This window comes from Engystomops pustulosus, chromosome 4 (assembly GCF_040894005.1).
Source record: "Engystomops pustulosus chromosome 4, aEngPut4.maternal, whole genome shotgun sequence".
Lineage (NCBI taxonomy): Eukaryota > Metazoa > Chordata > Amphibia > Anura > Leptodactylidae > Engystomops > Engystomops pustulosus.
The window spans coordinates 207,320,921-207,335,046 of NC_092414.1; the positions used below are offsets into that span (position 1 = coordinate 207,320,921).

At 48.1% G+C, this 14,126-nt stretch overlaps 1 protein-coding gene across 1 annotated transcript; it reads left to right on the forward strand.

Annotated features, from left to right (window-relative positions):
* Window positions 1-6,157: 6,157 nt before the first annotated feature.
* LOC140128210 (uncharacterized) lies at window positions 6,158-13,852 on the forward strand. The gene is made up of 7 exons (XM_072149744.1): window positions 6,158-6,176; window positions 7,124-7,160; window positions 8,344-8,531; window positions 8,746-10,680; window positions 11,813-11,916; window positions 13,391-13,468; window positions 13,549-13,852. Exons 2-7 carry the CDS (start codon window positions 7,136-7,138, stop codon window positions 13,646-13,648), a joined length of 2,430 nt encoding a protein of 809 aa, XP_072005845.1. The 5' UTR covers window positions 6,158-6,176; window positions 7,124-7,135; the 3' UTR covers window positions 13,649-13,852.
* The last annotated feature ends 274 nt before the right edge of the window (window positions 13,853-14,126 follow it).

Sequence of the window (14,126 nt, forward strand, 5' to 3'; positions counted from 1 at the left end):
CCTCATACCCTCAGTACTGGATCCGGTATATCCAGTCATTGTCCTACTGGAGCAGCATGTCCTCCTTCTCATACCCTCAGTACTGGATCCAGTATATCCAGTCATTGTCCTACTGGAGCAGCATGTCCTCCTTCTCATACCCTCAGTACTGGATCCAGTATATCCAGTCATTGTCCTACTGGAGCAGCATGTCCTCCTTCTCATACCCTCAATACTGGATCCGGTATATCCAGTCATTGTCCTCCTGGATCAGCATGTCCTCCTTCTCATACCCTCAGTACTGGATCCAGTATATCCAGTCATTGTCCTACTGGAGCAGCATGTCCTCCTTCTCATACCCTCAATACCGGATCCGGTATATCCAGTCATTGTCCTACTGGAGCAGCATGTCCTCCTTCTCATACCCTCAGTACTGGATCCGGTATATCCAGTCATTGTCCTACTGGAGCAGCATGTCCTCCTTCTCATACCCTCAGTACTGGATCCGGTATATCCAGTCATTGTCCTACTGGTGCAGCATGTCCTCCTTCTCATACCCTCAGTACTGGATCCGGTATATCCAGTCATTGTCCTACTGGAGCAGCATGTCCTCCTTCTCATACCCTCAGTACTGGATCCGGTATATCCAGTCATTGTCCTACTGGTGCAGCATGTCCTCCTTCTCATACCCTCAGTACTGGATCCAGTATATCCAGTCATTGTCCTACTGGAGCAGCATGTCCTCCTTCTCATACCCTCAGTACTGGATCCAGTATATCCAGTCATTGTCCTACTGGAGCAGCATGCCCTCCTTCTCATACCCTCAGTACTGGATCCGGTATATCCAGTCATTGTCCTACTGGTGCAGCATGTCCTCCTTCTCATACCCTCAGTACTGGATCCGGTATATCCAGTCATTGTCCTACTGGAGCAGCATGTCCTCCTTCTCATACCCTCAGTAGTGGATCCAGTATATCCAGTCATTGTCCTACTGGAGGAGCATGTCCTCCTTCTCATACCCTCAGTACTGGATCCAGTATATCCAGTCACTGTCCTACTGGAGCAGCATGTCCTCCTTCTCATACCCTCAGTACTGGATCCAGTATATCCAGTCATTGTCCTACTGGAGCAGCATGTCCTCCTTCTCATACCCTCAGTACTGGATCCGGTATATCCAGTCATTGTCCTACTGGAGCAGCATGTCCTCCTTCTCATACCCTCAGTATTGGATCCGGTATATCCAGCCATTGTCCTACTGGTGCAGCATGTCCTCCTTCTCATACCCTCAGTACTGGATCCGGTATATCCAGTCATTGTCCTACTGGAGGAGCATGTCCTCCTCATACCCTCAGTACTGGATCCGGTATATCCAGTCATTGTCCTACTGGAGCAGCATGTCCTCCTTCTCATACCCTCAGTACTGGATCCAGTATATCCAGTCATTGTCCTACTGGAGCAGCATGTCCTCCTTCTCATACCCTCAGTACTGGATCCAGTATATCCAGTCATTGTCCTACTGGAGCAGCATGTCCTCCTTCTCATACCCTCAATACTGGATCCGGTATATCCAGTCATTGTCCTCCTGGATCAGCATGTCCTCCTTCTCATACCCTCAGTACTGGATCCAGTATATCCAGTCATTGTCCTACTGGAGCAGCATGTCCTCCTTCTCATACCCTCAATACCGGATCCGGTATATCCAGTCATTGTCCTACTGGAGCAGCATGTCCTCCTTCTCATACCCTCAGTACTGGATCCGGTATATCCAGTCATTGTCCTACTGGAGCAGCATGTCCTCCTTCTCATACCCTCAGTACTGGATCCGGTATATCCAGTCATTGTCCTACTGGAGCAGCATGTCCTCCTTCTCATACCCTCAGTACTGGATCCGGTATATCCAGTCATTGTCCTACTGGTGCAGCATGTCCTCCTTCTCATACCCTCAGTACTGGATCCGGTATATCCAGTCATTGTCCTACTGGAGCAGCATGTCCTCCTTCTCATACCCTCAGTACTGGATCCGGTATATCCAGTCATTGTCCTACTGGTGCAGCATGTCCTCCTTCTCATACCCTCAGTACTGGATCCAGTATATCCAGTCATTGTCCTACTGGAGCAGCATGTCCTCCTTCTCATACCCTCAATACCGGATCCGGTATATCCAGTCATTGTCCTACTGGAGCAGCATGTCCTCCTTCTCATACCCTCAGTACTGGATCCGGTATATCCAGTCATTGTCCTACTGGAGCAGCATGTCCTCCTTCTCATACCCTCAGTACTGGATCCGGTATATCCAGTCATTGTCCTACTGGAGCAGCATGTCCTCCTTCTCATACCCTCAGTACTGGATCCGGTATATCCAGTCATTGTCCTACTGGTGCAGCATGTCCTCCTTCTCATACCCTCAGTACTGGATCCGGTATATCCAGTCATTGTCCTACTGGAGCAGCATGTCCTCCTTCTCATACCCTCAGTACTGGATCCAGTATATCCAGTCATTGTCCTACTGGTGCAGCATGTCCTCCTTCTCATACCCTCAGTACTGGATCCAGTATATCCAGTCATTGTCCTACTGGAGCAGCATGTCCTCCTTCTCATACCCTCAGTACTGGATCCAGTATATCCAGTCATTGTCCTACTGGAGCAGCATGTCCTCCTTCTCATACCCTCAGCACTGGATCCGGTATATCCAGTCATTGTCCTACTGGAGCAGCATGTCCTCCTTCTCATACCCTCAGTACTGGATCCAGTATATCCAGTCATTGTCCTACTGGAGCAGCATGCCCTCCTTCTCATACCCTCAGTAGTGGATCCAGTATATCCAGTCATTGTCCTACTGGAGCAGCATGTCCTCCTTCTCATACCCTCAGTACTGGATCCAGTATATCCAGTCATTGTCCTACTGGAGCAGCATGCCCTCCTTCTCATACCCTCAGTAGTGGATCCAGTATATCCAGTCATTGTCCTACTGGAGCAGCATGTCCTCCTTCTCATACCCTCAGTACTGGATCCGGTATATCCAGTCATTGTCCTACTGGAGCAGCATGTCCTCCTTCTCATACCCTCAGTACTGGATCCAGTATATCCAGTCATTGTCCTACTGGAGCAGCATGTCCTCCTTCTCATACCCTCAGTACTGGATCCGGTATATCCAGTCATTATCCTACTGGAGCAGCATGTCCTCCTTCTCATACCCTCAGTACTGGATCCAGTATATCCAGTCATTGTCCTACTGGAGCAGCATGTCCTCCTTCTCATACCCTCAGTACTGGATCCAGTATATCCAGTCACTGTCCTACTGGAGCAGCATGTCCTCCTTCTCATACCCTCAGTACTGGATCCAGTATATCCAGTCATTGTCCTACTGGAGCAGCATGTCCTCCTTCTCATACCCTCAGTACTGGATCCGGTATATCCAGTCATTGTCCTACTGGAGCAGCATGTCCTCCTTCTCATACCCTCAGTACTGGATCCGGTATATCCAGTCATTGTCCTACTGGAGCAGCATGTCCTCCTTCTCATACCCTCAGTACTGGATCCGGTATATCCAGTCATTGTCCTACTGGAGCAGCATGTCCTCCTTCTCATACCCTCAGTACTGGATCCGGTATATCCAGTCATTGTCCTACTGGAGCAGCATGTCCTCCTTCTCATACCCTCAGTACTGGATCCAGTATATCCAGTCATTGTCCTACTGGAGCAGCATGTCCTCCTTCTCATACCCTCAGTACTGGATCCGGTATATCCAGTCATTGTCCTACTGGAGCAGAATGTCCTCCTTCTCATACCCTCAGTACTGGATCCGGTATATTCAGTCATTGTCCTACTGGAGCAGCATGTCCTCCTTCTCATACCCTCAGTACTGGATCCGGTATATCCAGTCATTGTCCTACTGGAGCAGCATGTCCTCCTTCTCATACCCTCAGTACTGGATCCAGTATATCCAGTCATTGTCCTACTGGAGCAGCATGTCCTCCTTCTCATACCCTCAGTACTGGATCCGGTATATTCAGTCATTGTCCTACTGGAGCAGCATGTCCTCCTTCTCATACCCTCAGTACTGGATCCGGTATATCCAGTCATTGTCCTACTGGAGCAGCATGTCCTCCTTCTCATACCCTCAGTACTGGATCCAGTATATTCAGTCATTGTCCTACTGGAGCAGCATGTCCTCCTTCTCATACCCTCAGTACTGGATCCAGTATATCCAGTCATTGTCCTACTGGAGCAGCATGTCCTCCTTCTCATACCCTCAGTACTGGATCCGGTATATCCAGTCATTGTCCTACTGGAGCAGCATGTCCTCCTTCTCATACCCTCAGTACTGGATCCGGTATATCCAGTCATTGTCCTACTGGAGCAGCATGTCCTCCTTCTCATACCCTCAGTACTGGATCCGGTATATCCAGTCATTGTCCTACTGGAGCAGCATGCCCTCCTTCTCATACCCTCAGTACCGGATCCGGTATATCCAGTCATTGTCCTACTGGAGCAGCATGTTCTCCTTCTCATACCCTCAGTAGTGGATCCAGTATATCCAGTCATTGTCCTACTGGAGCAGCATGCCCTCCTTCTCATACCCTCAGTACTGGAGTGTATGAGGGGACTCATCCTGTAGTATCCTCACATATCACTCACCATCCATCCTCATCCAGTATCCATCACCTTCGTCTGTGAGACCTTGGAGCCTTTGCTTGTATTACACTAGGTCATGTAGCCTGCATGTCTGTTTTGTACCTGTAGTAGTGGAAGATCAGTATTCTATAAAGCCAGGGACCCCCTCCTATCAGATTCACTGATAGCCAGCATACAAATACAGGCGGCACAGTGAGACAAAAGGATTGTAATCCCGTGTGGGTGCAGGCTCCATGGATTCGACTCAAAAACCCCAACGGATATCCAAAAGTTGTAGACAGAAGAGCAGCACTCCTTGGTATTCACAAGTGGAAAATACAGTGCAACGTTTCGGCTGGCTCAATGCAGCCATCTTCAAGCAATGTGAACAAGGTTACATGCCGGGTTTAAATAGCCCCGCAGGATGTGACATCATCAATGATCATGTGATACAAACATTCAATGTAAACAACAGAAGTGCATAATGCAAATCTAAATAACACCATAATATTGTGTAAAATACATCAGATTCAAGTGTACAATGGTGTACAAGTATTTGGAGGAGACATTCACCATATTGCGCTCAAAATAACTACTAAGATCATGTTCAGTGGTTGCCGGGCAACCCGTCACAACGGGTATAGTAACGATCAGCTCGGCACGGCTGCGTCTAATATCCTCCACTAATCCGGGCTATACCTGTCTGCAGTGGTGACTCTTGATGGAGAAGGCACCGTAGGTCGATCATGGCCAGAACGCAGCTTGAGGGTCAAGCCGCGGGACACCTTGTCCGTAGTGTCGGCGCTAACTCCGTAGTGTCACTGCAAGTATCGCGAGACCAACTCTCATGTCAGGGCGGCCATCTTTGTGTGGGGAAAGCGCCGTATGTACCAGTAAGCTAGGGGGACACTGTTCGGTGGGTATCCAAAGTTGTGTCTGGGTACAGTGAGTGTACAGGTCAATTATGGGTTGGCTTGTGTCTCCCAGGACAGTAAGTCCGGTGCAGGTAGGACCCGGGCATTGTGCGATTGGATTACCAAGGGCGTTACCGTGGCTACCGCATGGAGGCACATCTGGCCACCCGGAACAAATACACTGTACCGTATGCACAGGATCCCTCCATGTTTAGCGTACACCCCAAAAAAATGGTCAGCCTTTAGAACATGGCCAAAAGACAAAAGAAAAATTGTAACAAACGCATAGTCCAATATATATACAACGGGCGTTTTTCTGGTGAGTGTCTCTCCGTATGGTGCAGGGAGTGATCTAGGTAAGAAAAAAAGAAAAGAAGTATTAGTCAATTGACAATATAAGAAAAGGTTATACAACCTTACTCTAGGAGGACATTAATGCATATATTGGGCAGATAACAATAGGGCAAACTTAGTTCAGGGTGTTCAGATTAAAATCGACATTTAACCCTACTGGTTGTAATGAGCTGAGTTTATGAATCCATTCGGTCTCACGTCGTTTCAACAACTTCTGTCGGTCACCTCCTTTCCTCGGAGGTGGGACAAAATCAATAATACAAAACCCTAATTGGTGTAACTTGTGGCCAAATTCAGAGAAGTGGCGAGGAACCGGTAAGTCTAATTTAGATGTATTGATCGAAGATCGATGGTTATTCAATCTTATTGTACACTCGGTAGTCGTCTCACCTACATAGATCCTAGGGCACGGACATGTTAATACATATATTACATAGTCAGATTTACATGTGAGATGATGTTTGATTCGATATGTCACATTGGACATGTATTTTACACAATATTATGGTGTTATTTAGATTTGCATTATGCACTTCTGTTGTTTACATTGAATGTTTGTATCACATGATCATTGATGATGTCACATCCTGCGGGGCTATTTAAACCCGGCATGTAACCTTGTTCACATTGCCTGAAGATGGCTGCATTGAGCCAGCCGAAACGTTGCACTGTATTTTCCACTTGTGAATAAATTTTGAATACCAAGGAGTGCTGCTCTTCTGTCTACAACTTTTGGAGATTCACTGATAGGAAATCTACTATCCAAATCCATCATGATAAACCAGGTGCACTTCCTCATAGGTGTAATCTTCTTATATTTGTGATCCATGACCTCCTTTCTCATGCTAATGAGCCACAAGTGCTCTGGGAGGCGTTACCAGAGCCCCTCCATGCTGCAGCTCCATAAGTTGTCAGACCACCTCTACCTATGCCCCTTAGCACTTCCCCCACCTGATGTGATCTCACAGCAGCAGAGAAAGCTTCAGCGCACAGTGGGAGGGGGGGGAGGGCTCCTGCACAGTGTAACATCATGAGAAACTGCAACACAGAGGGGCTCTGGTGAACCCCAAGTCCTTGTGGTCCATTAGCATGATTTTAGATGGAAGGAGGTAATGGATAACAAACAAGATTACCACAGCCCTGGTGCCTGGATCTATAAGTAAGTGTCCCTGGTTTATCAGGATGGATAATGATGGGAGATTTCCTTAAGAAAATTAAGAAAGGAGATTTTCAACTAAATATTTTCCTTTATTTTTTTTTAGGTATGTGAAGCAATGAAGAGGAAAAGGAAGGTGACAAGTGAGGACGTAGACTTAGTGCTGACATTTTGAATAAGTTTATTCCCATCAAATAATAATATATGAGCCCTCCCCCACTGACTGCAATGTAGTCAGGCAGCCGATGCAAACAAAGCAGATTGTCCCCTAAGGAATATCACAATAGCCACATCCCGGCTCTGACCTGAGGAATTCCACTTTCCACATAAGTCGTCTTCTAAAGTCACTTCTCTGACAGCAGGGCGTGGTGGGGACTCCCATATCAGTCATCCAGCTCCAAGGTCACACGTCTGACAGTAGGGAACGAGATGAATCCTTGTTTTCAAGGGCAACCAGTGTAATGTTGATAGTAGCCATTTATCTAGACTGTAAATTCTGTTACAGGTAGACTTCCCTTTTAGTTCTGTGGTATTAGTCTATATCCTGTGTTAGTGTAACCTGTGGATGGAGATGTCCTTTTTAGGGAACTTTTCACCAGGGATCTCATTTTCACTAACAACAGGTTGCAGAAGCCCATCACACCTGCAGTGCACATCTGCCTTTTTGCTCTCTCTAAGCATTTGCATTACATTATAATTGTGTGTTATAACTTACCTTGTGTAGTCCCAGGGGTTGGGCTTTGGTTTGGATGCATTTCAAAAAACAACATGTGACTTGTCTGAGCTGCAGACTGCTCAACTCTCAGCCCCCACCTTTGTGCTCCTGTACAGATCCTTCCTCCCCCTCTGATGTCAGGGTGCAAGGTAAGTAAAAACACACGATTATATTGTATTGCAAATGCTTAGAAAAGGCAGAAAGAAATATTTGCAATGCGGCTGTGATGGGCTTCTGTAACCTGTCTTTAGTGAAAATGAGGTTCCTGGTGACAGGTTCCCTTTATAGGGGTTATCCACAGAACAGGGCCTAACTTGCTGGTCAGTGAAAACGAGGGGTCCGATGGGGTCCCAGTTACCTCAGTCGGATTCCTTGTCGCTCCCAGATAGTAATGGAGCAGATGGTCGCACATGTTCTGCTCCATACATCTCAATGTAGATGTCGGAAATTTTTGAGTGCTGTGTGACGAGGGGTCGGACTGGGGTAACTGGGACCCGATCGAGCCCCTCGTTTTTGTGATCTGTGGGGGTCTCATCACTGAGACCCCCACTAATTAGCAGGGTAGGCCCTTTCCTGTGGATATGGCCTAACTTTGATCTGTATTTCTACAGATGCCAGTGCTGGTCCAGGAAACAAGTTAGAAATCAGCACCATGGCCCCGGTGCCAGCCTCCGCTCAGCCCGACCTCGAGAGTAAGGAGGCTGCAGAGCAATGTGTGCAGCCAGAGCCAGACACAAAGCTGGAAGCTCCTCACCAGAACATGGATGAGACTGGAGGCCACCATACCGGACCCTGCCGGGCAAGTATCTCAGTATCTGAGCACAGGGTATACAGCTGGTTGTAATGGGCAGAGGGTTGTGGTGCCACAATGGTGTCATCCATGAGAACATCCTACCAGAAGTGGATTCTATTTTCAGAGAGACCATTTTATGTAATGTGAAGCATTAGAGCCTTCCTTTATACATTGTTTTTCTATACTTTGTCCTCAATATTCACTATAACATTTAATTTAGGATTCTGGTGACATTCAGCGATGTGTGATCGACCCAGAAGTTTCTTCTTCATCATTTCCACCTGCAGTACTCCCTGTCTGCCACCAGGCCATGAATCCAGAAGTGTCTCTATTGTCTCTCCCTGCAGTACTCCCAACCTGCCACCAGGGAGACCACCCAGACTTGAATCCAGAAGTGTCTACATTGTCTCTCCCTGCAGTACTCCCAACCTGCCACCAGGGAGACCACCCAGACTTGAATCCAGAAGTGTCTACATTGTCTCTCCCTGCAGTACTCCCAACCTGCCACCAGGAAGACCACCCGGACTTGAATCCAGAGGGGTCTCCATTGTCTCTCTCTGCAGTACTCCCCGCCTGCCACCAGGGAGACCACCCAGACTTGAATCCAGAAGTGTCTACATTGTCTCTCCCTGCAGTACTCCCAACCTGCCACCAGGAAGACCACCCGGACTTGAATCCAGAAGTGTCTACATTGTCTCTCCCTGCAGTTCTCCCAGCCTGCCACCAGGGAGACCACCCAGACTTGAATCCAGAGGGGTCTTCATTGTCTCTCCCTGCAGTACTCTCCGCCTGCCACCAGGGAGACCACCAGGACATGAATCCAGAAGTGTCTACATTGTCTCTCCCTGCAGTACTCCCAGCCTGCCACCAGGGAGACCACCCAGACTTGAATCCAGAGGTGTCTCCATTGTCTCTCTCTGCAGTACTCTCCGCCTGCCACCAGGGAGACCACCCGGACTTGAATCCAGAGGTGTCTCCATTGTCTCTCTCTGCAGTACTCTCCGCCTGCCACCAGGGAGACCACCCGGACTTGAATCCAGAGGGGTCTCCATTGTCTCTCTCTGCAGTACTCCCCGCCTGCCACCAGGGAGACCACCCAGACTTGAATCCAGAAGTGTCTACATTGTCTCTCCCTGCAGTACTCCCAACCTGCCACCAGGAAGACCACCCGGACTTGAATCCAGAAGTGTCTACATTGTCTCTCCCTGCAGTTCTCCCAGCCTGCCACCAGGGAGACCACCCAGACTTGAATCCAGAGGGGTCTCCATTGTCTCTCCCTGCAGTACTCTCCGCCTGCCACCAGGGAGACCACCAGGACATGAATCCAGAAGTGTCTACATTGTCTCTCCCTGCAGTTCTCCCAGCCTGCCACCAGGGAGACCACCCAGACTTGAATCCAGAGGTGTCTCCATTGTCTCTCCCTGCATTTCTCCCAGCCTGCCACCAGGGGAATCACCAGTACACGAATGGTGTAGACACCGCAGTCCTATTAGAGACATTCAGAACAAATATTACAGAACACGTTAGTGAAGGGGTAACTGGTAATCTCTGCCCCATGCCCATAGAACCGTCTGAGAACAGCATCAAGTGCCCTGATGAGACAGATGTGGTGCCAACAGGTGTCACAGAGATCCTGGAGACGGGCAGGCAAGTGAATGGAGCCCATCTGCCTGGTGACTGCCCCATCATATTCCCGGAGGGGAGGCTTGTGGTTGGTAATGGCTGTGCGGCAGGAGATGTCTCTGAGGTGCAGCTCGTAGACACTTGTATGGACGTCTCAGCTCTCTTGTTAGATCTGGAACCACAATTGGATTTACAAAAAGCACAGAAAACCCCAGACTTGCCAAAGACACCCAATATTCCAGAGATGGTCCCCCAGGTATCGCCCAGTATCTCCCAGTCAGACCTGCAGGATTCCCCAACAATAAAAGCCGCACCCTATATACCAAACTATGATCTGAAGGTACAGGAAAGAGATGGGGAACCCAGAGAAGACCCCAAATCACTGCCACAAGTTATAATATCAGCAGAAGAGACCATCCCCCCACAGCTGCCCGACGCCCCCTCTGAAGACCCCATAGGACTGAGCAATGGCCTGGACGTGCCGGACAGCCAGCTGCTGGGAGCATTGGAGGAGAGCTGTGAGCCTGGACGGGTATGTCATACATCTTACAGGGTATTATCAGGGAAGGGGTGACCAAAGATAATAATGAGTAAGAAGTGTTGCCCCTCAAGGCCTGCACCCCACATATCACTTCATAGGAATTGTTTCTCCACAGCCTGAGGCTGCACTACTGAGACATCCTGAGGACTATATCGTGAGTAGACAGTGTTATTGTGGGGACTTATCCGAACTGAAATCACCACCTACATCCTATCTGACTGGAGTCTTGGCCTATTATTACATGTGGGCATTGATGTGGACGTATCATCACACAGTTATCCTGGCTATGGGTCTTACATGATCACAGGCAGATGTCGCTCCCTCTTCACATATCCACACGTCACATCCCAGCTGCAATACCAAGCACAGTCACTATACATCTATGGCGCTGTTATGTAAAGCAGCTGCTCATGGTGGGTGCTGAGGGTTGGAGCGCCCCCTATCTAGTGATTGATCCCCTATTATAAACATAAATCATCTTGAAGACTAAGACCAAGACTCCTCCTTGACCAGGAATGTCTGCGAGAAGTCACATTTATATCTGACCCTGAACTATCAATCTGAAATTCTAACAACTATCCAAACAATCCTGTGTCATTCTCCTTTATCTATGTCCGGGAACTGTTACAGATGGTCTTCTATAGAGAGACGCCATGTTCTGCAGCTCCTTACACATTGCAGGACTTTATGTCTCCGCTGGCTCACAGATAGGGCAAACATTTTATATGATAAAACAAGGGCTGAGGGCCCCAGACTGACCTCAGGGGCACCGCAGGGGAGTAAATGACGCTCTGCTCTTCTATTTGGAGTGGAGCAATGCATTATAACATTTCTTGTGGCACCAAAAAAACCCTAATCTGCCCCTGATTATAGAATTAGACGTTACAGTAATCTGTGTGATCTCCCATAGAAGAAAAAACTACAAATCTCCACAAAATGACATTGTCTACTGAAGTGTGTGATTAATACAAATCCAACTACATCTGTTCTACTGCCAGCCTCAGGCCGTAGCTTTGTCCTTCCTCCATGCTTTACACTACAGCTGCTCTACTTCTTCATACAGAGATGGGAGTCTTACCTTCCAGTCGGTGATTGTATTGATCTGCTGTCTATGTCTTTGCAGAGCGATGAAAACCACATCAGCGACTACAGGCAGGAGACACCACTGACCACTACCTCACTGCCAAGACTACCAGTGACTGCAGCTCTGGCACAGGGCACAGCTGGGTGAGGAATAAGTTCTGCACAATATTCGTGGGACACTCTTAACCTCCATGTTTGCGTGTTATCCAGTATCTACAGGATAGAAGATAACTTGCTACTCAGAGGAGGTCTGACAATTACTCCTAGTAATTACGAGAACGGGTTGGGGTCTCGTAGTACTCATGTTACATGTCCCCGTCCCCCCCATCCCATTCATAATGGGGAAAGGGATCCCTGTTCTCATGCTTGGCGCTTATCTTCTATGCTGTGGATAAGCAATAACATTCATACCTGAGACCACATTATTATTAAGTATTTTTCAATAAACAATAAAGTACAATACAAACTCCTCTCCCCCATCTGTGCAAACCTCTGGCCATGGGTGATACATGGGTGCACATGCAATAAAACCCCCAATGATGTCCAATTGGGCAGCGGTAGAAAAGCCGTAACCACCCATAGAGAATCAGTTCCCCAGAGACTAAACCGGAGGAATCAGTCCACAAAGTCCATAACTTTTCAAATGTGGACATTGAAACCCTACAGAGTCCCAACATCTTTCCATATTTACCAACCAATTAATCTTAACGATATATTCCGATCTGGAGGGGCTCTATCATGTAACCAGTGCCGAGCCATCCGTTTTCTGCCCTTTGGTACCCCCTGCAACAGCCAGAGACGGGAATGTCCTCTACACAATGTACAGAGAAAGGGTAACTGGGACCAAGTACACGGCAGAGACCGTCCAAACCTCCCCCAGCTCTGGGCAGGACCACATCATATCTGTGGCGGGGGGTTCTGTGCCACATCCTTATGGGCACTGATGATGTACAGATACTGCAGCGTATGCTACACCCTGTGTAAGAGATAGATGTGAGACAACCTGTGGGCCTCACTGAGGTGTGTGATGCATCTCCTGCCATTGCCGTCCTCAATGCTCACATCCCATAACCTTCCTAGCCTCCAGGTCTAGTATGCATGTATGTAGCATGGAGATCTCCCCTGCAGAGCGCGGTTATCAGCAGAAGCTACAATTTTGTTGAAGGACAGAGGACTGTCTGTCACTGGCTCCTGCTCAGGTGTGAACAGCGCTCAGCACTACAATAGCCTCATAATCTCTCCATCTGCAACTTCTCTGAGATTCACCTTTATCCTCCTCCTCCTCATTGTCTGTGTAGACGCCCCCCTCCCCTCCCTACAGGGTGGAGGGTCAGGGCTGCAGGATTTAGGACTCTTATCTCTTCTCTTTACAATTAATGGGGGAGGGGGATGATTAGTAAAGTTTTATTCTGTCACATAATGCATCCGGATGAACATGAGAACACCCCCCCCCCCCTACAGCAAACAGTGCAGACCCCTGAATACATAGTATAGGATGAGTGACGGAAGAAACGCGCTATTGTCTGTCACCTATCAGATAAATCTCTGCACTCACAGGATGTGTCCCGGGCGAGGATATGTCACACATGTGTTATAATATAATTCTCTCTCCTTACAGACCTGACAGATCTGAGAGAAGAACAGAAGATGCTTCCCCTACTCTCCAGGGTCTCATCACAGAGCTGTCTAATATCAAGTGAGGCCTATGACTGTATCACGTGGCATGTATGTATATAGGTGGCAGGTTATATCTTATGGCTTCTCTCTGTGTTGCAGTCGTTTTATTATGAGCACCTACCGAGAGCTCAGACAGAAGAGGGTGCGGCACGTTCCTGGTAGAGCGTCTGCGGGTGTCAGGAGACGGCGCGAGATGTGACCGCAGTGACTACTCCTTGTCATGTATTCCTGTATTATGTTCTGTTACTCCCTCTCCTCTGTACATAGAGCTGAGCATTAGGAGGCACCAGGTACCTCTGCCTCCTCCAGGTAGTGATGATCTCCAGATTTTCATTCATTTCTTTGTAGTGTTGTGCCTTACCATCCATAAAATGCAGACTCCGCTCTGCAGACGTTTTCAGGATCTCTGCTTGCTTTCATTGTTTCCAACCTACAGTTGAAAAATCTCTCCAAAGATGAGAGCATCCGATATTTTTTGATCAAAACATTTTTATTAAAGTTTTTGTTTTTTGTTTTTAACAACACATTACAGACATACTGTTGCACAAAAGACCAAAACAATAAGAACATCCCTCTTCCCCCTCCCCCCACCCAACATTCCCCACAGCAGACAGATAAAGACCATCCTTGCTAATTATTCCCATGGACCAGTTGATCACCCTTCACATATCATACCT

Bases quoted from the DNA above. Each gene is read 5' to 3' on its own strand.
- LOC140128210 (XM_072149744.1), top strand. From the start codon at position 7,136: ATGAAGAGGAAAAGGAAGGTGACAA. The intron at 10,681-11,812 runs GTATGTCATACA...ATGTCTTTGCAG, and splicing joins AGAGCTGTGAGCCTGGACGG to AGCGATGAAAACCACATCAG. The intron at 11,917-13,390 runs GTGAGGAATAAG...CTCTCCTTACAG, and splicing joins CTGGCACAGGGCACAGCTGG to ACCTGACAGATCTGAGAGAA.